This window comes from Anarhichas minor, unplaced genomic scaffold (genome assembly GCF_050575085.1).
Source record: "Anarhichas minor isolate MPS153535 unplaced genomic scaffold, ASM5057508v1 ptg000027l, whole genome shotgun sequence".
NCBI lineage: Eukaryota > Metazoa > Chordata > Actinopteri > Perciformes > Anarhichadidae > Anarhichas > Anarhichas minor.
Window position 1 is genome coordinate 12,582,183 of NW_027466473.1, and position 23,957 is coordinate 12,606,139.

At 41.3% G+C, this 23,957-nt stretch overlaps 5 protein-coding genes across 6 annotated transcripts; 4 read left to right on the forward strand and 1 right to left on the reverse strand.

Annotated features, from left to right (window-relative positions):
* The first annotated feature begins 615 nt into the window (after window positions 1-615).
* LOC142960383 (olfactory receptor 5B12-like) lies at window positions 616-1,591 on the forward strand. Its single transcript, XM_076102197.1, has one exon. The coding sequence runs from the start codon at window positions 616-618 to the stop codon at window positions 1,576-1,578; it is 963 nt and encodes a 320-aa protein (XP_075958312.1). The 3' UTR covers window positions 1,579-1,591.
* A 2,370-nt stretch (window positions 1,592-3,961) lies between these two features.
* Window positions 3,962-4,960, forward strand: LOC142959924 (olfactory receptor 1M1-like). The gene has a single exon (XM_076101437.1). It carries the CDS (start codon window positions 3,962-3,964, stop codon window positions 4,958-4,960), a length of 999 nt encoding a protein of 332 aa, XP_075957552.1.
* Window positions 4,961-6,711: 1,751 nt separating this feature from the next.
* On the forward strand, window positions 6,712-7,883 carry coa4 (cytochrome c oxidase assembly factor 4 homolog). Of its 2 annotated transcripts, none has more exons than XM_076101756.1 (2): window positions 6,712-6,848; window positions 7,513-7,883. In XM_076101756.1, the coding sequence occupies exon 2, from the start codon at window positions 7,540-7,542 to the stop codon at window positions 7,801-7,803; it is 264 nt and encodes an 87-aa protein (XP_075957871.1). In that variant the 5' UTR covers window positions 6,712-6,848; window positions 7,513-7,539; the 3' UTR covers window positions 7,804-7,883. The 2 variants fall into 2 exon arrangements, with proteins under 2 accessions (XP_075957871.1, XP_075957872.1); XM_076101757.1 differs by having other exon boundaries at window positions 6,718-6,848; window positions 7,516-7,883.
* Window positions 7,884-9,907: 2,024 nt separating this feature from the next.
* Window positions 9,908-10,936, forward strand: LOC142960160 (olfactory receptor 2AT4-like). Its single transcript, XM_076101813.1, has one exon. The coding sequence runs from the start codon at window positions 9,977-9,979 to the stop codon at window positions 10,934-10,936; it is 960 nt and encodes a 319-aa protein (XP_075957928.1). The 5' UTR covers window positions 9,908-9,976.
* Window positions 10,937-13,881: 2,945 nt separating this feature from the next.
* LOC142959926 (olfactory receptor-like protein OLF4) lies at window positions 13,882-17,478 on the reverse strand. The gene is made up of 2 exons (XM_076101441.1): window positions 17,463-17,478; window positions 13,882-14,843 (listed from the first exon to the last, which is right to left on the reverse strand). Exons 1-2 carry the CDS (start codon window positions 17,476-17,478, stop codon window positions 13,882-13,884), a joined length of 978 nt encoding a protein of 325 aa, XP_075957556.1.
* Between the last annotated feature and the right edge of the window lie 6,479 nt (window positions 17,479-23,957).

A 23,957-nucleotide genomic window follows, 5' to 3' on the forward strand; every position in this document is an offset into this window, starting at 1 on the left:
GTTTCAGTGTTATTAAGTGGTATTATAACCTGCATGTTTTCCTGCTCTTGAGATAAAGATGAATGTGGTGCTCAGAATCACAAAACAACAACACGTTTGTTTTGCCTGCAAGATAAATTAGAAGACAAAACACTCCATTACATTAACCTTCAATTTCAATCAAAGGGCACTGCTCATTATTGTATTGTTGATCCATGTTATTCTTAATTAGAAGACTGCACACTATCTCTGGAGATTGATTGATGAAGAGGGTATAATTACCACTGTGCACAGGTCAGACATGCAGACATTCAATGGCTACTATTGGAGTCGGCATTGCATGGAGCCACTTTGTGTAAAACGATCATCAACCGAACAGGTGAGCCACAAGTACACTGCTTTCTGTTGTGTGTTAATTGAATCACTCAGGTGGAAAAATGATTGTTTCAATGACAAATGCACAAGTGTGTATGTGTCCTTCTGAAGCTTCCAATTACTTTGTTTTCATCGATTCATGAATAAGATAACTTGTGCATTTATGCTGACAAAAAAATGAAGGAAAAATAAGAAATAAGATGTATTCTTTCCCCTCTTTTTCAGACCAGACAGCTTTTACGCACCCTGGACCAGAGGACTATGTCTTCTCTCAGGACTGTTGTAAATGACTCTGTCATCATTCATCCTCCAGGATTTTATATCGTTGCATTTGAGACATTTCCCTTCATCAGTGTTTACATTATCTTTCTAGCATTTGTTTATGTGGTTACGCTGGTGTTCAATATTGTACTGATCGCCATAATTGCTCGTGACCACTGCTTACACACTCCAAAATTCCTGGCTGTCGTCAACCTCGCGGTAATTGACGTAACCTTAAGCACATGCATTATTCCCAGCATGATTAAGACATTCCTCTTTAAGGACAACTTTGTTCCATTTAACCTCTGTCTGTTACAAATGTATGTCTACTATGCTGGTATATCTTTGGAGTCATTTGCGCTCGCTATACTTGCCTACGACAGGTTCATTGCAATATGTTTCCCTCTGCGTCAGAACTTATTCAACACACTGCCGATCATGTTGTGTATTGTAGGCGCGACTTGGGTTTACAATCTGAGTAGAGTAGCATACAGCACGGCGATCATGACTCGACTGTCATTTTGCAATTCTGTCAGAGTGTTCAGCTATTTCTGTGACTATGCGCCTGTGTTCAGACTCGCCTGCAATGATTACACATTGCATTGGTCTATAGCTTCAACTTCTAGTATGGTGAATCTGATGTTCCCTTTGACTTGTGTTATTCTGTCTTATCTCAGCATATTGGTCACTGTGTTCAGAATGAAATCACTAGGCAATAGGATGAAAGCTCTGGCCACTTGCATTGAGCACCTAGTCCTTGTTGCTGTATTTTACATTCCTATATTCAGCATATTCTTAATAGGGCTTTATGTGCGATCCATTGACCCGGACCAGCGTGTCCTGAGCCTATCACTTGCCACTTGCATCCCACCCTGCATCAATCCGATTGTGTATTCTTTGAAGACCAAAGAGATTAGAACCAGAGCCCTGGCACTGGTTCGTAGAATTAAAACAAGCCCTTGACAACTTTATTTTAACACTCAACAGTCAAGGATGTGTGTGTGTGTGTGTGTGTGTGTGTGTGTGTGTGTGTGTGTGTGCGTGAGAGCGGTGCAACAAAAAGAGGCCTATTTTGGAAGTTTCATTTGATTCCTCAGCATTTAAAAACAACCAGGTTTCCACACAGAGGAAGAACTTTTACTGTTTCACGATGTCTTGAATGCCAACAGCAGAGATATTAAACAGTACTGAGTATTCTAAAAAATAACATTCATTTAGAGTGAGTGTGGCCAGCTCCACACCACAGTATATAGGAAGGCAACAGGTGGAAATACTGTGCTGAATGCAGAGTTTTCATCCTAATTGGCTTAAGGACAACATCATTTTTGGCCAATTTCATTACATTGTCAATGCATTTGTGACACAGACCAACATTTTTAAAAGTATTCTACATGCTATAAAACAAAAACTGGATACATCTCTCCAGCAAGTCCCTTAAAAAGGATAATACACTCAAACCGCGATCTCATTAAATGTGACATATTCTTAGGGTTTATTTTTTCCTGCCCCTCTTAAGATCAGTTTAAATAGGTTAGTGTCTAGCCATCTCCTGTCAATATTATATAAAGGCATGTAGGCTACTCAAGACTCATAAGGTGTAGAACATTAAAACATTCATTAACTGCAATGCATTTGTTGTGATCAACTGAAATTATTATTAAAGAGAGAAACCTTTTATGTCCACAAGACGCAGCCCACAGCTTATCCAGGACTAAATGAAGTAATTGATTTCAGTCTTTTTTTGTAATTCCTCTGATGCATGGAGTCTGTTAATATATATTTTGATATATAATATTTCGTCTGTGTTGTTGTCTGTATATTCATGTTTTATTATAGTGCCCTCGTTATCTTTTTCTTACTTCTAAACATCTACAAATTGTTTGCAATCATCTTGTATCTACTAGTGGGGAAACTGCGTGCTGAGGAGCACACTCTGAAGAAGGCTGTTTGTGCAAAGTGGCAGCGAGCAAAGCTCCAAACCTTGAATAGTATCCTGTGCATGGTGGTGGCAGAAGAAACATAGCAAAGGCACTCACAGATAAAATTTAATTTTTTGGTTATTGTAGGCAAAAACTAAACGTGTTTCAGCTCCAAGCCATTACTGCGAACGTGATTACACGTTCCTTTTTTGCCCAAAATGAAATAAAAAAAGACCCTTTATCTGTGAGTGCTGGGGCTCTGTTTCTTCCTGTAACCCAGCTCTAACTTAACATGAACCTGCATTGTCTATGTTTTTAGGATCTATTAGGATGTTTTACTTTTTGCCAGAAGAGTGACTTGGTTTGTGTTCCCTTCTAAAGAGCCCCTTCATTAGTGTTCTTTGAACTTCTGAGCACTCCGGACCTTTTCTTTCTTTGTTCACGTTTCCACACATATGCAGTGTCATGTTATTTTGCAATTAAATAAAAACATATTACACAATACCATGTTTTTCAGAATATTTATTTTATTTATTCTATTCTGCCATTATGTAAACACTCACCAGATTCAAGTGAATTAAATACCTATTTTGAGAAATCATCAAAATACAGAACAAATTAGATTTTTAGGAGTTTGGTCTGAAATAATGCATAATAACAGTGTAACTGTAAGGTCATTTTATATATGATTTTCCATACATTTTCCATATCATGGTATATATTGATACTTACATACGCAACAAAACTCTAGCAGTGAGTATATTTTCATTCTTTCACACTTATCTTAAAATTTAAACCTTTTCCTCCAACAAAGATTATTCAGACTGAGTATTTTAAACGTTTGAACAGTCAAAGCAACATATGTCCTTAACACATTTTCTTTTCTTCTCTAATTCATTTTACTATCTTCCATGAATCTTTAAATTATCAATCAAATAAACACGAACCCTTTGTTTTAAGTAGAAGTTTAATCAGAAAGAAATAACCTATAGCCCGACTCTCCAGGGGTTAAACTAACTTCACTGATAGGGTACTGCACAATGACTCCGTCTCAGTTGATCCATCAGGAGAGTATATACGTCATCGTCCACCAGTCCAACATGCTGACATCTGCATGCTGCTTTCAGAGTCAGCATCACCAGCTAGTGCTGAGCCATTCTTCACAGATAATCAGGTTGGATTATTTTATTGACTTGTAGCACATTAATAAGTGATTTAATTTACTGAGGATGCATTATACAAATACTGCTTTGTTTAAGTGTGTTTTAACTGAATGGCATGACAATTGTGCACTTTATCTATTAGCCTTCATAGAAATCCATTCACTAATGTACAATATGATATGATTGCCCTGATTTTCAGACTGGAGAAGTTTTAAACACTGTGGACCAGAGGCCGTCATCCAACACAGGCTGTGGAGTTCAACTATGTCTTCTCTCAGGACCGTTTTAAATGACTCGCTCATCATTCATCCTCCAGGCTTCTATGTCATCGGATTCGAGACATTTCCCTTCATCGGTGTCTACTTCATCTTTCTGTCCTTTGTTTATGTGGTTACAGTGCTGTTCAATAGTTTGGTGATCTATGTCATTTCTTTTAATCACTGCTTACATACTCCAAAATTCCTGGCTGTGACCAACCTCGCAGTAATTGATATAGTCCTTAACACATGCAATATTCCCAGCATGGTAAAGATATTCCTTGTTAAGGACAACTTTATTCCATTCAACTTGTGTTTGGTACAAATGTTTGTCTACTATGCATTTGGGTCTTTGGAGTCAATTGCGCTCGCTATCCTTGCCTACGACCGGTTGATTGCAATATGTTTCCCTCTGCGTCACAACTCAGTCAACACTTTGCGGAGCATGTCTTGTATTATCGGCCTGACTTGGTCTTGGTCTCTTGGAATAATTGCATTTTCAACAGGTATAATGACTCGACTCTCATTTTGCAATTCTGTCAGAGTTTTTAGCTATTTCTGTGACTATGCACCTGTGTTCAGACTTGCCTGTAATGATTACACAATGCAGTGGTCTGCAGCTTCTTTTCTCACGATTATGATCCTCGTAGGACCCTTTATTTTTATTCTTCTGTCTTATGTGGCTATCCTGGTGACCGTGTTCAGAATGAAATCTTTAGACAGTCGGGTGAAAGCTCTGGCTACTTGCGTTGAGCATATCATCCTTGTTGCTGTATTTTACATTCCTCTCATTACCATTTTTACTATTGGGTTTTATCTGCGTCTGATTGACCCGGACCAGCGTGTGCTGAGCCTGTCGCTGGCCTCTTGCATCCCACCCTGCGTCAATCCTATCGTCTACTCTTTGAAAACCAAAGAGATCAAAATCAGAGCCCTGGCTCTGGTGAGAAAAAACAAAATTGGCACAGACCAACGTAAGAGCAAACAATTGAGGGATAATAAGTAGTTCAGGCTCTAATTGTAATGGGTCAAAAGCCTGGGCTCTTTTCATTCTGACATCAGTTTTCATTAAAACCAGTTTAATAAAGCCACCTTAACTGTCAAAGTCTGTTTCCCCTTAAGTTAACCTGACCCCAACCTGTCCCTTAACCACTTTTCTCTGCTACACCAAGCCTAAGCCTTGAGGCTTTTCCTGCAGTAAAACTGTTAGACTTTGACACAAGGCCGACTTGTAACATTTACTGTGGGAAAATTTGTGAAATATGTCTACTTATTTCTTAACCCGTACAAAAGCTATAAATAGTCTTTCTATGCCAGGGGTGTCCAAACCTTTTTCAAAGAGGGCCAGATTTGATAATGTGAAAATGCCCAAGGGTCAACAGTCCCTGCTGACATTATTTTAAACAATACAAGTAGCCTATACATACATTGTTATTTAATCATTTTATTTTCAATGACAGCAAATAGCAATGTAACCAAACGTAAGCAGCTATAATCACTATTTTAAAGTGATTAGTGACTCATCTAAAACATTTAAAAAAGGAATAACTTCAATAGAATCATTCTATACACTGTAGCTTCTTTACATTCTATTAGAATGTAAAGAAGTTACATTCTGATACAATGTAACTTATTTACATTCTATTAGAATGTAAAGAAGTTACATTCTGATACAATGTAACTTATTTACATTCTATTAGAATGTAAAGAAGTTACATTGTTGCCTTTTCTTTTCTTTTCTTCCCACAAGAACGTAATTTTGTCAGGTTGATAAAAAAATGTCACTTTACTTCCTGACATTGTTATTTTACGCAATGCTTACAGAGTCCCATCTTGATATTTTAATCAAGATTCATCCCCAAATTGGAACAACTGCAGATGAAGTGATTGCTGATATTGAAGCATGAGACTTTTCCAATATTCAACCAAATCTTTTTAATGAGGTTTTAGTAGACTAAACACATCATTTGGCGGGCATGGACGTGAACCCTGGTCTCTTTGTGTCAAACTCCTGTATGATTTGAGTCATCTAAGTTTTTTGAATTAAATCGTGCAAATGTTTGAAATGGAAACAAATGAGAGTACAACTGCAACTGTCTTTCTCCTCCATGAGCTATCCGTTGTCTGTCCGGAAATTTATTTTAATTTCAATGGCTCAGTTTGCTCTAGTAGGAAAAGCAATCAAACAAGATTCTTGCCGAAATTAGCCCCAATTAAAAAGGTGTAAGGCTAAACAGTCATATGTATGTTTAAGGCTTATTAATCAGTAGCAAGATCCATTAGTCACATCATAGCCCATTGGTCTTCATATTATCTGAGATAATAGGTCCTACCGACAATGTTTTTTTGTTAAGTTAGCTTTTAGTTACTAAATGTTAACAACTCAAAACATTATAAACTAGGCTATCAAATAATGTTCATTAGTGAATACACAACATTTTTGCTATAAACATTATGTATTCAACAGGCTACTTGGACCAACTGTACATTATACAGATAAGCATTGCAGAACAACATACAACACAAGCTGTCAATAAGCCAGAGAACGTGGACAACAAATGGTGATGTGGCCTGCCTTCTAGTGCCTTCAATGTGTACGTGTGAGTGTGACTGCTCTACTTGGTTTAAACCTGCACTGGCAACAATATTTTCATTCACATATTCATGAATTCATTCACAAAATGACTTCATTGTCATTAGTTTTCTGAAGCGGAACCGATGTAGGTATCGACGGAACTATTTTACGGTTACACTTCCGTCCTCCGCTCAAATGTGTCCTCCGCGGAGCGCCGACAGCGCCGACTGTGAGGTTGATTACGAGAAGCCCAGAAGAAAGCAGGTTATGGAAAACGTAATTTCAGTGACGGACAGATTCGCTTAAAGATAATAAACAGGTGAGAACAATGGCGGCTGATTGTGTGTGAACGTATATGTGTAAGTAGTAAGCTAGCCTTTAGGTAACGTTAAGGAGTGTAGCGTTAGTTAGTGCAGCTAAATGACCTCGTTAAGTTACTTTGACACTGACGAGTATTTCCAAATCGTTACTGTACGTAAGAAGTAGCAGCAATACAACAATTAAAAATGAATCCATGACAAGTAAAAGTCCTAGTCTCACAATCTAACTCGAGCTAAAGTACGGTGGTCCAACTATACAGCAGTCAAATGTCTTTGTATTGCACAAATGATAGAATAGTTGATTAAAAACATAAATACTTCCTCACAAAGTGGAAGTGCCTCACGAGACAGGGTAAGTTTACATTCTACACCACCAACTAAGACTCATAAGAGGTGAGGAAATATGATTAAAATGGAAATGTAACAGACAGTGAATGACAAAATACAGCAGTATCTTCTTAAGTGTGTAATTTGGCTCGCTCATAATTGTGAGTGAAATAAATAAATTACTACAGATGTTACAGCCGGAGATTTAGAGGTGTCGCTGTGAAGAGGCCTGAACAACAAAGGCACGCTGAAGGAACAGCTGGGGAGGTTTTGTGGTTGTTACTGAAACCTTATTATCACCTGTTTATTAACAATAACATCACGTGTTGTCCTCAGCAGACCCACTGAGTTCATTGAAACGGGATGGCAGCCCCTTCACCCCATGACCGCAGCCGTAAAGACGACGATGAGGACGACCCCGTTGAACAGATGATATCCCGCACTGGCTGTGCTGAGCTGCACTATGCTGTGCAGGAGTGCATGGCTGAACACCAGGACTGGCGCACGTGCAAGAGCCAGGTCCAGACTTTCAAAGACTGCATGATGAACTTCCAAATCGCACGGAAAGAACAGCTGATGAAGCAGCGGCAGCAGCAGCCGACCTCCACCCAGGCCGCGCCCAGCTGAACTCACAACACCCCCCGCAAAGACTGTACATCACTTAATTATTGTTCAGAAAATAAAGTGTGATCGGTGACAAAAAAAAATCCTGACTTGGACTTTTCAGTTTGTGTGTTTTGTGAAGAGACCAAATGTGATTTATCAGCCAATAGAAGCTTAACGCAGACAGTTTGTATCGATGTCTCTGTTTGCTGATAAAGGAAATGGGAGAACAGAAATAACAAAGACATGTTTGAGGTCATTTAGAAACAGGGTCTTATATGGTTTGTCCACCAGAGAGCAGTGGGAAGTTAATTTCCAAGCACTCTGTACATATCTTGGTCACTGCTGTATTGTTCAATTTAAGGAATTCTTAAGGGACAACATTTTTGTTTAGGATTTATATATATATGTGTGTGTATATATTGATCCAGTATTCACTTTCTTTTTATTTAGTTTTTATAATTCATAAATATAAAGAAAGCAATTTAAGTGAACCAACTTTGTAAATAGTACACGAACACCCTTTGTGTTATGGGGCTTAATTGTGTGAGAAATATTTCATGAATAATTCAGATCTTATACTAAACAAATAACAGATAACAGAGCTCAAATCCATCTCAGTTGATTTTAGGATTTAAGGTGGATAAAAATGAGCCATACTGTTGAATGAGACTGGCTCCATTCCAGTGAACGCGCTCCATGCATATGGCTCTGAATGCACCAGGTTTAATAATAATGTGATATTTATTTCCTAGAACCACTGAGGGGTCTGTGAGCTGCAATGCAATAAACCAAGCTTCACCACGAACAACATGAGCTAGTAACTCCAAAGAGCACTCGGTAATTACATTTCACTTCACGTTTTATTTGTGAGAAATTACAAGGTTCCTCACGAAGCCCAGACATCGCAACAACAATGCTCATCTCAGTTAAAACTGTGAATGAACGTCAGTGATTCAAACACCTATAAAAGGCCTACAATGTTTACAATGATAAACTTTGGGACAACAAAAAAGAGATATAGTCAGTAAGAGGATGTTGAACTTAAGACTTCTCACCTGACTTAAAAAGAAAAGGTGGACAGAGGAGAGAGTGTCAGGCTGTCTTTTCTCTTGCAGCCCATCATAGGTTAGTTAATAGGTGCTTTGGAGATTCATTAATCCCAAATTCAAACAGTAAAAGGTGTGTTTGTTACCGCAAAGGTCATTAACCAGCATCCACTGGTGATGTTATCATAAACTGAGCTCATTAGAACGTCTTTCTTTTGTCTCACCAATGATAAATGCATCCTCGTGGCACATTACGCAACAAGTCATTACTGTCCAAGTGTTTGTCACTGTTAATTCACTTTGTACAAACACTGTTCACAAAATGTCGTGTACATTCTTACACTTATTATTATTTTTATAGATCTTTGTCAGTACAGATTTCATATGCTGTAATACTTTCTGTACAAGTCGTTCCACTCGAACCATGGCCTCTAAAGATGAATGCACCTTGAGGGAACATCGTGGTGTTTGCTCACTGTGTACAAACTCACTTCACAAAGCATTTCGTAAGTGCTTATACTAGAGTGTTAAATAAAAAATGTCACAACAGCTAATCTTTGTATCTAAGTCATGATACAGCAGCTGGCCTACTTTGTAGGCCAGCTGCTGTATCTGCATTTGGGTAACCTTCAATCTATCCATATTTAAAACTGAGTGATGTGCGAAGCTCAAATTCTTCAGAATTCAAAGCAATCATCAGATGTTTGTTTTCGACGCAAAAAAAAGTGTCATCAGAGCCCTGCTCTTAATGGATCAATTCATTAATAGGGTATTGCTGAAGGAGGTCCTCTTAGTAACAGCTGGAAGCTCTATCTCAAGAGATCAATGAGGAAAGTATATCTCTCGCTGTACACAGGTCAGACACGCAGTCATCCTTCTGGATGCAGCATCAAATAGAGCTGCTGCTAAACAATCGTTAAGAGAACATCAGGTATGATACATTGTTTTTTAGCACATGTGAATTTACTGGAATATGTGTTGCATACCGCTGTGTTTTACCATGCTCATTGAACTTGTATGAAAATGATCCATGTGGTTTTTAGTCTCTATTGAGGTTTAATGTGTAATATGACTTGATTTCTCTGTTCTGTAGACTGTGGAGCATTTAAGCAGAGGCCGTCCTCCAACACAGGCTGTGGAGTTCAACTATGTCTTCTCTCAGGACCGTTTTAAATGACTCGCTCATCATTCATCCTCCAGGCTTCTATGTCATCGGATTCGAGACATTTCCCTTCATCGGTGTCTACTTCATCTTTCTGTCCTTTGTTTATGTGGTTACAGTGCTGTTCAATAGTTTGGTGATCTATGTCATTTCTTTTAATCACTGCTTACATACTCCAAAATTCCTGGCTGTGACCAACCTCGCAGTAATTGATATAGTCCTTAACACATGCAATATTCCCAGCATGGTAAAGATATTCCTTGTTAAGGACAACTTTATTCCATTCAACCTCTGTCTGTTGCAGATGTTCGTCTGCTATTCTTTTGTATCCCTGGAGTCATTTGCGCTCGCTATCCTTGCCTACGACCGGTTGATTGCAATATGTTTCCCTCTGCGTCAGAACTCAGTCAACACTTTGCGGAGCATGTCTTGTATTGTCGGCCTGACTTGGTCTTTTGCTCTGGGAGTAACAGCATTTTCAACAGGTATAATGACTCAACTCTCATTTTGCAATTCTGTCAGAGTGTTCAGCTATTTCTGTGACTATGCACCTGTGTTCAGACTTGCCTGTAATGATTACACAATGCAGTGGTCTACAGCTTCTTTTCTCACGATTATGATCCTCGTAGGACCCTTTATTTTTATTCTTCTGTCTTATGTGGCTATCCTGGTGACCGTGTTCAGAATGAAATCTTTAGACAGTCGGGTGAAAGCTCTGGCTACTTGCGTTGAGCATATCATCCTTGTTGCTGTATTTTACATTCCTCTCATTACCATTTTTACTATTGGGTTTTATCTGCGTCTGATTGACCCGGACCAGCGTGTGCTGAGCCTGTCGCTGGCCTCTTGCATCCCACCCTGCGTCAATCCTATCGTCTACTCTTTGAAAACCAAAGAGATCAAAATCAGAGCCCTGGCTCTGGTGAGAAAAAAAAATCTAATTTAACCAGACCAACGTAAGAGCAAATCTTGGCGAGATGTTAAAATGTTCGTGTAGAGTCTGTCCTCTGCCTTTCTTTGGTTTTAGTTAGTTCCAATATTTCTGAATAAAATGGCCTGACTGTAAAAAAAGGCCTTCAGTTGGCCAAACCTAAAATATAGATTACTACATCACAGCTTTTTTTGCCACGGGAAGATGTCATGCATTAAATGTCTGCACTTTTAAGGTCTGTGTGCTGTATTTTTTCATAGTTGCAGCAAATCAGTTTCAGCTCTACTCTTTGAGAAACAAATTAAACAAGATGTTAGCTTTTGTTGGGGGAAAAAGTAAGATGATCTCTGATTTGAAGGGAGTCAGAGTTAGCAAAACTAAAACTACTGGCTGTTGTGTAATGTACACCTCCATCTATTACCAACCAAGATAATAAAGGATCGAGTTTAAACAGTAAAAGTCAATTTTATTTCTCCAGTCCAAATCACAAATTTGCCTCAAGGGGCTTTACAATCCGTACAGCATATGATACCCTCTGTGCTTTGACCCTTGTTTCGGAAAAGGAAAAACCTCTCCAAAAAAACATTTTACCAGGGAAAAAACAAAATGTGGTATTTTATTTTATTTCAGATGGTTGTTTAAGTCAAAGTCACTCTCTGGTGATGCCATCACAAATTGGACCCATTAGAATCATTTAGTTTTGTCTCACTCTGGCCTGTTTAAGGACAAATCCATCCGCAAGGGACAAACACTATGCAATGTTCAAGTTATCATATTGCACTGATTAGTCACTTTTAATCTGACCTCGATGTCTACACTGAGGCAAATATTAATACCAGGTGTAAATGTATTCAGGTTAAATCCGATAGATACAATCTGGATACTGGATCTAGATGTAACAGGGGTCCTTGAGAACTGTGTGGCATCATGTACTACAGAAGACAAGTCCTTCAGATATTGTAAAAATGTATATGCTTAGTGGTATCTTATTGATATTGTGCTCCTGTTAACCTACCAAATTAAGATACAGAATAACAATACATTACACTGTACTTAATTAATAAATAATGGGGGACATAGATTAGAGCAGTGTTTCTCAGTTCATATGATGAGTGCCTGCCTTCTAGTGGATTTATGTGGACAGTGCAAGCTCTACCATGAATGACGAGACCCACCTGAGCCTGCTGGAAGTGCCAGCTATATACGCATCATCTGAACATGGCTGGCCCCCTCTTCTTTGGCTCCTAATCCTTAGCTGGCACGGCTGCTACTTTGTTTTGTTTGGTTGTCTAGTTTAGTTTGGTTTGTCTTCTTTGAATAAATGTATATTTATTACTTTTACCAGCCGTCTTGTCTCTCTTATGTTGCAACCTTTGAGCCACTGTAGTTGTTTCGACACTCAACTGTGACCTGTGTATTTCAACTGTAATCTACTAATCCTGTACAATCCAAGTCTAAACCACTAGATGGTGCAAACTCACCATAATTGTAGAGTCCTGCATGCTTCATTTTCAGCCTGAGTCTTGATTGCCTCTTTTTGTAAAGGCGTTTACATCTGTGAGGAATTTTAAGTTTTGAAGCTCCTAATTATCTTTATTATGTCATCCAGTATATTTACTTCGGAAGTTTTGAACCAAGGAGTGTGTTTGAGTGTCTGTGTGATCAGGTTGAGGAATGTGCTGGAGCGGGGGTTGGGCGAAAGTGGCTGCTTGAGGTGTTGGAGTGGAACAATAGCTCAAGAGCCAAGGCGGGTTGGAAAATGGCTGAGTGAGGTGTTAGAGGTGTCAACAGGTCAAGAACCAAGGAGGGGCTTGTTGGACTTCAGCCAATCAATGAGCTGATCGATGAGCTGAGAGATGTAACTTTGAGGGGACAAAGGGTTTGAAGCTCTCGGGGATTTCAGATCTTCTGCGGGCCACCGAGGAGGGCATACCAGCCTCCTGGGTGGCTCGGATTGGATCTCACATTTCATGGAATTTATATGTTTGTTTTGTTATTAGTAGTGTGATTCGGTTTGTAACTGTTTGTATCTGTTTTTATGCTTCTTTGATAATAAATCCATTTGATTTGACTTAAACCTGCTGTTGTGTTTTGGAGGTGATTGAGAGCGCATGGCTGCAGGAATGGGGGCGATTTCTCCCTGTGTCCAGAAGTTCGGACAAACACATCACATCAACTTATCAGTCATTATTTTTTACCAAGCTTGACCTTTCAAAATCTATGCACATATGGATGTGGTTGCTTTTTCCAATTCACAGCATGGATTTTTTTAAACCTTTATTTCAGGATTTTCAATATAATACACTATAATACACTCAGTACATCATTTGAGCAACCCAGTCCCAGTCCTCAAAGGCTTGAGAGAAACATTCAAATGCACTCTTCAAATAAGTAAACAATTTCTGACATTTCCAAAGTAATGTGTCAATGTCCTATCAATCCTGTCAAACAGTTTGGCATGTTTGCTTGAAAAATAGCAACAAATGAAACAATTAATTGATTATGAAAATAGTTGCCGTTGCCATTTAACTGCCTTCAATCGACTTATCACTGTAACAGATCAGACTCAAGATAAGACTCAAAACTGACTCTATATGAGAGCTCCACTGAAAGTATGTGTAATTTCCACTTATTTCCAACAGATACAACAACATGTTTTACTTTATTTCTGTCTCAAATAATTGTTCTAATAAGCAGTGTACAGTCACAACAACAATTCATAACATACTAAAAACCCTGATTACATTTTGGATGGGCGATCATTAGTATTGCTGAAGTAATATAAAATGCAACCACCTCATTTGGTCTGGTTACATTGCAAAGTACAGTAAATGATGAATTACCACTCCATAACCATTTCTAAAAGTGAAATAATAGTGCGTATAAGTAGTAAAAGGTCATGAATACAATTATGCTATTGTAACACTCCTAAATGTTTCATTACAGCATTGATAAAGACGTCACCCTTCTTTGGTTGTGTTTGTTATCCTATTTCTTTTGCAAAGCTTCTTGATAGAGATCAGCACTTCTTCTGTTTTTAAAGAGTATATAATAGGATTGAGCAAAGCTGGTACGATGTGTGTCAAAGATGAGTTTATGATCCTGGTATTAGGATGGATGTAGGTGGTTACTGACGCTACGTTGGTGCCCACGATTGGTAGGAAGAAAATAGCCACAAGAATCAGGTGAGAAGTACAAGTTTTAAATGCTTTGAGTCGTTCCTCTCCTGTTGCAATCCTGCTCAGTGCTACGGAAATGCAAACATATGTCAATGTTATCAGTACTAAAGGAATACAGAGGACTACAACAAAAGAGAAATAAGCCAACATCCTATTTAAAGACGTGTCATTACAGGCCAGAAGAAAAACTGGTGCGTAATCACAGTAAATGCTCTTTACCACCAAAGATCGACAGAAGGAGAGGCGAACAATAGACCAAATATCCAACGCTAGGAGAGTAATAAAAAAAGCCCACACAAACAGCAGCATTGCAGTAATAACTGGTTTAGTCACAATACTATGGTATCTTAAAGGGAAGCAAATTGCTATAAATCTGTCATATGCCATTGTGACAAGTGTCCATGACTGAATACTTACAAAGACAAGAACAAAGAACATATGACTCAAGCAAGCCTCATAGGCAATGTATCTCCTGTCAAACACAAGTGTGTCGAGGACTTTTGGGATGAGAGCAGTGCTCCCACACAAATCTGTGAAAGCCAGGTTAAAGACAATCATATATTTAGAAGTATGAAGAGTCTTAACTAGGTAAATAGTTGAGAGAAGGAAGCTATTCCCAAGAACAGTGATGATATAGGCAAAACACAGGAAGACATAGTAATACTTAACGTGAGGGACGTTGGAAAACCCACTGAGATAGAATTTGGCAGGGCGAACAAATGTGGCATTCAAATTGGAAACAGCTCTCTCTTCTGGGGTCATTATAAATATCTGTTTCCCTAGATGTACAAAGAGAAAACAAGACAATAAGACTATACGACACAGGATGAAACCTCAGACAGCATTGAGTGCACGAGAGTCAGTTGTGCTGTGACAGACCTAACATTTATATCCCACCCCTTCATTCTGAGACAGTAGAAACACGCAGTGTCACATGTTCAGTCAACGAGTAACTGTCTCATAGTTTATGTCATCTATGGGCTTTTTCATTTACAGGCAAGTAATACAGTCAGGCAGGGGCGTCGTTAGGCCTATTTTAGGGGGGCTGAAGCCCCCCTCAAATGTTATTCAGCCCCCCCAAATAATTTGGCATTATTGGCTTTAAAAAAAAAATAATTATTATTATTTTTATTTTGGTGATGTCCATCCATCCATCCATTTTCCTCCGCTTATCCGGGGTCGGGTCGCGGTGGCAACAGGCCAAGCAGGCTGACCCAGACTTCCCTCTCACCGGCAACATGCTCCAGCTCATTCTGGGGGATCCCGAGGCGTTCCCAGGCCAGCTGGGAGATGTAATCCCTCCAGCGTGTTCTGGGTCTTCCCCGGGGTCTCTTCCCAGTTGGACGTGCCTGGAAAACCTCCAGTGGGAGGCGTCCAGGAGGCATCCTAATTAGATGCCCGAACCACCTCAGCTCACTCCTTTCGACGTGAAGGAGTAGCGGCTCGACTCCAAGCTCCCTCCTGATGACCGAGCTCCTTACCCTATCTCTAAGGCTGAGCCCGGCCACCCTACGGAGGAAGCTCATTTCGGCCGCTTGTAGCCGCGACCTTGTCCTTTCGGTCACGACCCAGAGTTCGTGACCATAGGTGAGGGTAGGAACGTAGACCGAGTGGTAAATTGAGAGCTTTGCCTTCCGGCTCAGCTCCCTCTTCACCAAGACGGTCCGGTGCAGCGCCTGCTTTACTGCTGCAGCCGCACCGATCCGTCTGTCGATCTCCCGCTTACAAGACCCCGAGATACTTGAACTCCTTCGCTTGATGTAGGCACTCCGTCCCCACCTGGAGGGAGCAATCCACCGGTTTCCGGCAGAGCACCATGGCTTCAGATTTGGAGGTGCTAATTCTCATGCCCGCTGCTTCACACTCGGCTGCAAACCGCCCCAGTGAATGCTGGAGGTCACGATCCGAGGAGGCTAACAGGACCTGTCATTAACAGGATGTCATTAAATTAAACTATTGTTTCTCACATGGACAAGTTATTTATAACTCAAACATGGTACATATGTGCGTGCGTTCTGGTTTGTATGTTTTCTCCCCCTTCAAATTACAATCCAATAGCCTATCATCATACTTAACGATATAAAGTTGACACTATCAGGTCCATTCTCCATCCATTGTGTGCGGTCCCTTTAAGAATTAGGATTTGGGAGTGACGCGGATATTCTTTATTTGAGAAAAGTTCATATTTGTGTTGTCAAATTTCACGACGACCCTCAAATTCTGTCTCTTGTGTTATCATATACTGAATGCAACCAAAACTACAGAGCAGAATCACACTCTTTCTGATTGAACCAATCTATGAACTGTCTGAAACAATGGATATCCGCGGCCCCAAATGGGCCCCAAAAAAAATCGCAAACATGCCACTCCCCTTGGGGCTAAGCCCCCCCTTTCTTTGAATCCTACAAACGCCCCTGCAGTCAGAGCCATAAGTATTTGGACTGTGACACAATTATTCTAATTTTGCCTCTTTACACGACTCCAATGGAAACAGTCAATATGTGGTTGAAGTGTACTTTCAGCTTTAATTCAATGGATATAACAGCCATTTTTACACAGCCCCCCTAATTTTCAGAGGCTCAACAGTAATTGGACAAACTAACATCACTGTGAATATAATCATTATTTTTAATACTTGGAGGAAAATCCTTTGCAGTCAATGACTGGCACCCATAGACATCACCAAACGCTGAGTTCCCTCCCTTGAGATGCTTTGCCAGGCCTTTTACTGCAGCCTCCTTCAGCTGCTGCTTGTTTGTGGGTCGTTCTGCCATTAGTTTTATCTTAAGTAAGTGAAAAGCCTGCTCACTTGGGTTGAGATCAGGTGACTGACTTGGCCATTGAAGAATATTCCATTCCTTTGCCTTGAGAAGCTCTTGGGTTGTGTTCGCAGTATCTGTTGGGTCATTATCCATCTGCACTGTGAAGCGCCACCCAATTGGTTTTGTAGCATTTTGCTGAATCTGAGCAGATAGTGTAGCTAGCTACTACTACTGCTACTTCGATCAGCTGTGACATCATCAATAAACACCAGTGACCCAGTTCCATTGGCAGCCATTCCTAGAAGGTTAATGTGATATTTTTGTTATATCCATTGAATTAAAGCTGAAAGTCTCCACTTCAACCACATATTGACTGCCTAATTTCAAATCCATTGGAGTCGCGTAAAGAGGCAAAATTAGAATAATTGTGTCACAGTCCAAATACTTATGGCCCTAACTGTACGTTCTCGTTTAAATCTATGCAGCTGTCGGCTCCGGCTCTGTGCACGCTCGCGTTTCACAGGCGTATCCGTGACCTGAAGCATTTATTCAGTGTGGCTTTGTAGCACAAAGGCAGTAAAACTGCCTATGCCAAAGTACACTGTATATAATCCATCGGGCTTAATAACAATCTTTATCCAAAAGGTTTGGCGCGCTTCTCCTCATACAGCGTTGCCAACACCTGAGCAAAAAATACATCAACACGTGCGGCCTGATCGGGAATAGTGTGCTAAGTATCTTTCGGAGAGATTCGCCCAGCGGTTTTCCCGAAAATCCAGAAAAACTGAGCAAAGTTTCTCCATTCACTTGAATGGGGTTTTGGCGTGAAGACAGCAAAAAAAAACACTTAACTTTGGGCCCATATTGACAAGCCATACATTAACATAGAAAAATGATTCCAAGTTTAAAACGTAGCCAAAACGCTGCACTTTATTGAGCCAAATGGACATTTTGATAGCTAGCACAGTTTTCATTATATCACAGATTAAGTTTCAGGAACATTTCGGGTCTGTTTCTGACTTTATAATGGGTGTGTATTGCGCACCTTAGAGTGCGTGATGTCACCGCTAGAGTGAAGTGGAGCTTGAGATTCTTGTGAAAAATATATTTGTCTTTTGCCACTGACTCCACAATTTTCACTCTTCATGCATAATTTTTGGATGGAAAAGTAGCTAATCGTGTCCTTGTCGTAGAAAAATGACTGTGGAATCCAACGGACTTACACATTTGGCTCAAAGAGCCGCAGAGCGACATGAACTCCAACCAACTCCAACTCCATCCAACCAACAGCTTGTAAACTCAGTATAAAAGTGCAAAAAGCGACCAAGTGAGACTCAGTGTGACTGCTTCCGGAGGGACCTGGTGCTGCTGACAGTATTTCAATATATGTGTAACACTGGAACTGCAACGGTGCTGCTACAGTGTGTCACAAAACTACACAACTTAGACACATACACACACATTAATATATACTTATTGTGTTTAGGGCTGGGTGATATGACAATACATATTGTCAAAACTATATAAAAAACGTCTATTAAATACGGTACATGCGTCAACACAATGTTTTCTTTCGTGCTGCTTATGTAATTTACCTTTAGTAATTTACCTTTAGTAAAGGTCATTAGGTACCCTTTATTAAGAGTATTGAGACCCTTTACCAAGGTGGTGGCTTGATCCTCATCCATAATTAGTTGAGTCTCAAGGTTTGTTAGATGTGTTAAAGCAGAACGTGAGACTGGACGGTGAACTAGTAGGAAAATATGTGTTGGTGTAGGCCAGAGGTAGCCAACACGGTGCCCGCGGGCACCCTGTCGCCCGCAGGGAGCATTTGAGTCGCCCGCAAGGCATGTTCTAAAAATAGCACTCACCATGGAGCTCCATCTAAAATTGTAGTTGCTGTTCTTTTTTAATCAAAAACGCTTGCATTATTGTAGATTTTTAAATGACAATATTTCTTGTCATAAGAGAGTCGGGTACCCGGAGGCGCACGGCGGACAGCCAGGACGAGGCCGCCGCACCGCACTAGGTTTTCAGGTTCTGAATGGCGGGCGCTTCCCATTGGTGCCAGACGCGCGCCGCGAGCGCACCCCGTTGTCAGGTCCGTAAATCCTCGGAACAGGCCGCGGGGCAACAACTCAGGGGTGGCGGGGGTAGAGGCGAGGCAACGCAATCCGACCGAAAAGGCCCAGACTAGAGGTTTGAACGCGGGCGCCCGAAGACGCTCGCGCACCTCGGAGGGTTGGATCCCCCGCTCGGATATAGACGAGACTCGTTACTAGTTTCTTCGTTGAGAAAAAGGTACCGTTGGAAAAGCTGGTGTCGGTGACAACAGACGGGGCTCCCGCGATGACGGGCCGGCATGCAGGCTTCATTGCGCAATGCAAAGGTGACCCAGACTTCACAAAATTTCTACATTACCACTGGATCATTCACCAGCAGGCGCTATGTGCAAAAGTAACCGGCTTTAATCATGTGATGATACACAAATATTAGAGATGTGATACCTCTGACTTTCAAATGTTGAAACAGATTAACAGAAATAAAAGTTGCATGTTTAAATATGTATGTGTAGCTATACCATCATTGTTGTGGAAATCATTCTTTATAATTATTGTGAGGAATAATTAACTGACATGTGATCAAACAGTCTCTTCACATATATTATTATTATTAAGGTGATCTGTGCAACTTTGTTATTCAGGAAGTTTGTATCAAATAAGTAGCCCTTCTTACTACTCGGTACCCTTGAAGTACCTCTCAGTTTAAAAAAGGTTGGTGACCCCTGGTGTAGGCTTTGATGGTGTTGCCATTCTCTCCCTATGCTGGTCTTGAATGCGTTGACTGAGGAGGCACTAACTGTTTCTTGACTCAGGCTGTTCCATACTGGTGTTGTTCTACTTGAAAAAAAAGGTTTCCGTGGACCAGGCTGGTGTTGTACCTGTAGTTTCAGATCGTGACCTCTCGTAGTGGTGCTGAGGGATTTCTTAAACATACTATTGCCACATACATCACAACATCTGTCAGACTGTACGCTGTCGATTCCTTTCAGTATTTTAAAAGTTTGGACCATGTTGGCTCGTTTGCGTCGAAATTCTAGCGTTGGCAAGTTGAGGCTGGCAAGTCTTTCTGGGTATGAGAAGTTCGAGAGGCCATGCACTAGTCTTGTGGCACGTCTCTGAACTTGTTCCAGGGCATCTTTGTCCCGCTTGAGTTTGGGCGACCAGACGACTGAGGCGTACTCGAGGTGTGGACGTACCAAGGATTTGTACAGGTGAAGAAATGATGTTTGATCTAAGGACTTGAACGTGTGTTTGATCGCTCCTAAAACTCGGTTGGCCTTGGATACCTGAGTTTGGATGGGCCTAGAGAATGAGAGGTTGTCGTCGATAATTACACCCAAGTCTTTCTCTTCTTGTGTGGTTTGAAGCCGGTGGATTGTGCCATCATTGTTCCTCATTGTGTATGTGTGTTGTGGGTTAGTGTTCCCGAGGTGCATTGTTTTGCATTTATCTGGATGAAATAACATGCACATTGTTTGGGCCCAAGATTGCAGATGGTCCAAATCACACTGAAGACTGGAGTGCTGCGTGTCATGTAGCTGTGATATGACTTCAAAGATCTTAGTGTCGTCGGCAAACATCAGGACAAAGTTGTTGAGGAAATCCGGTATATCAGCCACAAAGAGTACAAACAGCAATGGGCCAAGTACTGAGCCTTGAGGTACCCCGCTGTTGACGCTGGCAAAATCAGAGAATTGTCCATTTACCACTACTCGTTGTCTGCGGTTGGTAAGAAAGTTACGGATCCATTGAAGTATGTTGTCTTGGATGCCAAAAGTTGAAAGTTGAAGGAGAAGTCTCTCATGTGGAACCGTATCAAAGGCCTTAGCGTAATCTAGGAAGAGAATATCGACTGGAAGCTTGTGACTAATGGCTTCAGTCCAGATGTCGATTGCTTCCAGTAGATTAGTGACTGTTGATCTGCCGGACGTGAAGCCGTGCTGTTGCTTGCATAGAAGCTCGTTGGATTTCAGGTGCTCTCTGATGTCTTCAGCAATCAGTCTTTCCATGAGTTTGCACACTACCGACATAAGTGAGACGGGCCTGTAGTTTGCTGGGTCAGACTTGTTGCCTTTTTTAAAGATGGGGGTTATTGTTGCCGTTTTCCACTGTACGGGTACCTCGCCGCTGGCTAGGCTTGTGTTGAACAGGCTACACAATGGTGAAACAAGGATATCAGCCATTTCCTTGAGTAATCGGTTGTGGATCTGGTCAGGCCCCGGGGATTTGTCTGTTCTGATGGATCTGAGCTTTTTGAGTATCCTGTCCTCTATAATCGAAATCGGCAGGTCTGAGGTCAGCAGCTTTGCTGTGAATGTTGGCATGGTGGAGGTGTCCTCTCTGGTGAAAATACTTGAGTATTGGTCCTTTAGAATATTGGCTTTGCTCTTGTCGTCGCTGTTGTAGGTTCCATCCTTGTTCTTCAGATCCGCGATATTTGGTCTAATTGTTCTGCGGCTGTTTACATACTGTAGTTCCAGAAGGCTTTGCTGTTGGTGCGTGAGTCTTTTGCCAGCTTGTGCTCAAAGTCCCGTCTAGCCTTTCTTGCCGCATGAGTCGCCTCGTTCCTTGCTGTGATGTATGTCTGGTAATCCTGGCCGTCTTTGGTATTTAGGTATCGTATCCAGGTGTGGTACTTTCTCTTTACCTTTTGTAGAGCCTGTTTGTTCAACCACAGTGGTTTTTTCTTCCTTGTCGTGCCCAGGTTGTTCGCCTTCAGGGGGATACACTTCACCATGGCATCATGGATGGCACGTTTTTGATTGCTATATGTTGGACACTATCACGCTACAAGTCCATTGATAAAGGAAATGGAAGAACAGAAATAACAAAGACATGTTTGAGGTCATTTAGAAACAGGGTCTTATATGGTTTGTCCACCAAAGAGCAGTGGGAAGTTAATTTCCAAGCACTCAGTACATATCTTGGTCACTGCTGTATTGTTCAAAGTTTCAAAGTGGTCCATAGGCCGGGGGCGCAGATGGCCGTGGCTAACTTCCTCTCCTGCTCTCATGGGGGGGGGGGGGGGAGTAGGTTAGGCCGGATGGCTCCGAGGCCTAAGTCGGGCGGGGGTATGTGGTGGCGGGGGCGTATGTGGGCTCAGCTGCGGAGGGGACAGAGTGGGGGAGTGGTTCAGGGAATGGTGCCGGGAAGAGACTTTATTAGGCGCAGCGCAGCTGAAACAGATCCTAATTGTCTCACTCTCGGATGTATTTAAACACCAGTAGTGACGGAGGCGCGAGAGACAGCTCGGCACGAGCCGCAGTGGACGGAAAGGGCGGGAGACCTGAGCAAACTCCCGCGGCGTGTGCTCGGAGGCAAGGCAGGAGAGCACACGGCCAAGTCCAGCCTGATTGTGTGAGACAATAAAGAACGTTTGAAAACGCTATTCAACTGTGTGCTGGCATCATTGTGCTCTCAGGACCCACCGGGGTAGCAGAGAGTCTGTTACAACATTACACTGTAATTCATAAATAATGGGGGACATAGATTAGAGCAGTAGTTCCCAGTTCATATGATGAGTGCCTGTCCTCTAGTGAATTTATGTGTACAGTGCAATCTCTACCATGAATGACCCTCAGTTATTAATATACGACAATTGGCCTTCTGGTTGTTCATCAAATTGCATTGTCACTTTGTTTATTGTGCTCAGTTCCAGAGTACATGCTTATTTGTGAATGTTGTGATGACCCCTCCCTTCCACTAGGGGTCTTTGTCCTGTTTGCTGTCTATTCTGTCTTTCAGGATGTTGATCGGCAGCTGACGAGCCCCACCTGAGCCTGCTGGAAGTGGCTGGCTGGCCCCCTCTTCTTTGGCTCCTAATCCTTAGCTGGCACGGCTGCTACTTTGTTTTGTTTGGTTGTCTAGTTTAGTTTGGTTTGTCTTCTTTGAATAAATGTATATTTATTACTTTTACCAGCCGTCTTGTCTCTCTTATGTTGCAACCTTTGAGCCACTGTAGTTGTTTCGACACTCAACTGTGACCTGTGTATTTCAACTGTAATCTACTAATCCTGTACAATCCAAGTCTAAACCACTAGATGGTGCAAACTCACCATAATTGTAGAGTCTGAGTCTTGATTGCCTCTTTTTGTAAAGGCGTTTACATCTGTGAGGAATTTTAAGTTTTGAAGCTCCTAATTATCTTTATTATGTCATCCAGTATATTTACTTCGGAAGTTTTGAACCAAGGAGTGTGTTTGAGTGTCTGTGTGATCAGGTTGAGGAATGTGCTGGAGCGGGGGTTGGGCGAAAGTGGCTGCTTGAGGTGTTGGAGTGGAACAATAGCTCAAGAGCCAAGGCGGGTTGGAAAATGGCTGAGTGAGGTGTTAGAGGTGTCAACAGGTCAAGAACCAAGGAGGGGCTTGTTGGACTTCAGCCAATCAATGAGCTGATCGATGAGCTGAGAGATGTAACTTTGAGGGGACAAAGGGTTTGAAGCTCTCGGGGATTTCAGATCTTCTGCGGGCCACCGAGGAGGGCATACCAGCCTCCTGGGTGGCTCGGATTGGATCTCACATTTCATGGAATTTATATGTTTGTTTTGTTATTAGTAGTGTGATTCGGTTTGTAACTGTTTGTATCTGTTTTTATGCTTCTTTGATAATAAATCCATTTGATTTGACTTAAACCTGCTGTTGTGTTTTGGAGGTGATTGAGAGCGCATGGCTGCAGGAATGGGGGCGATTTCTCCCTGTGTCCAGAAGTTCGGACAAACACATCACATCAACTTATCAGTCATTATTTTTTACCAAGCTTGACCTTTCAAAATCTATGCACATATGGATGTGGTTGCTTTTTCCAATTCACAGCATGGATTTTTTTAAACCTTTATTTCAGGATTTTCAATATAATACACTATAATACACTCAGTACATCATTTGAGCAACCCAGTCCCAGTCCTCAAAGGCTTGAGAGAAACATTCAAATGCACTCTTCAAATAAGTAAACAATTTCTGACATTTCCAAAGTAATGTGTCAATGTCCTATCAATCCTGTCAAACAGTTTGGCATGTTTGCTTGAAAAATAGCA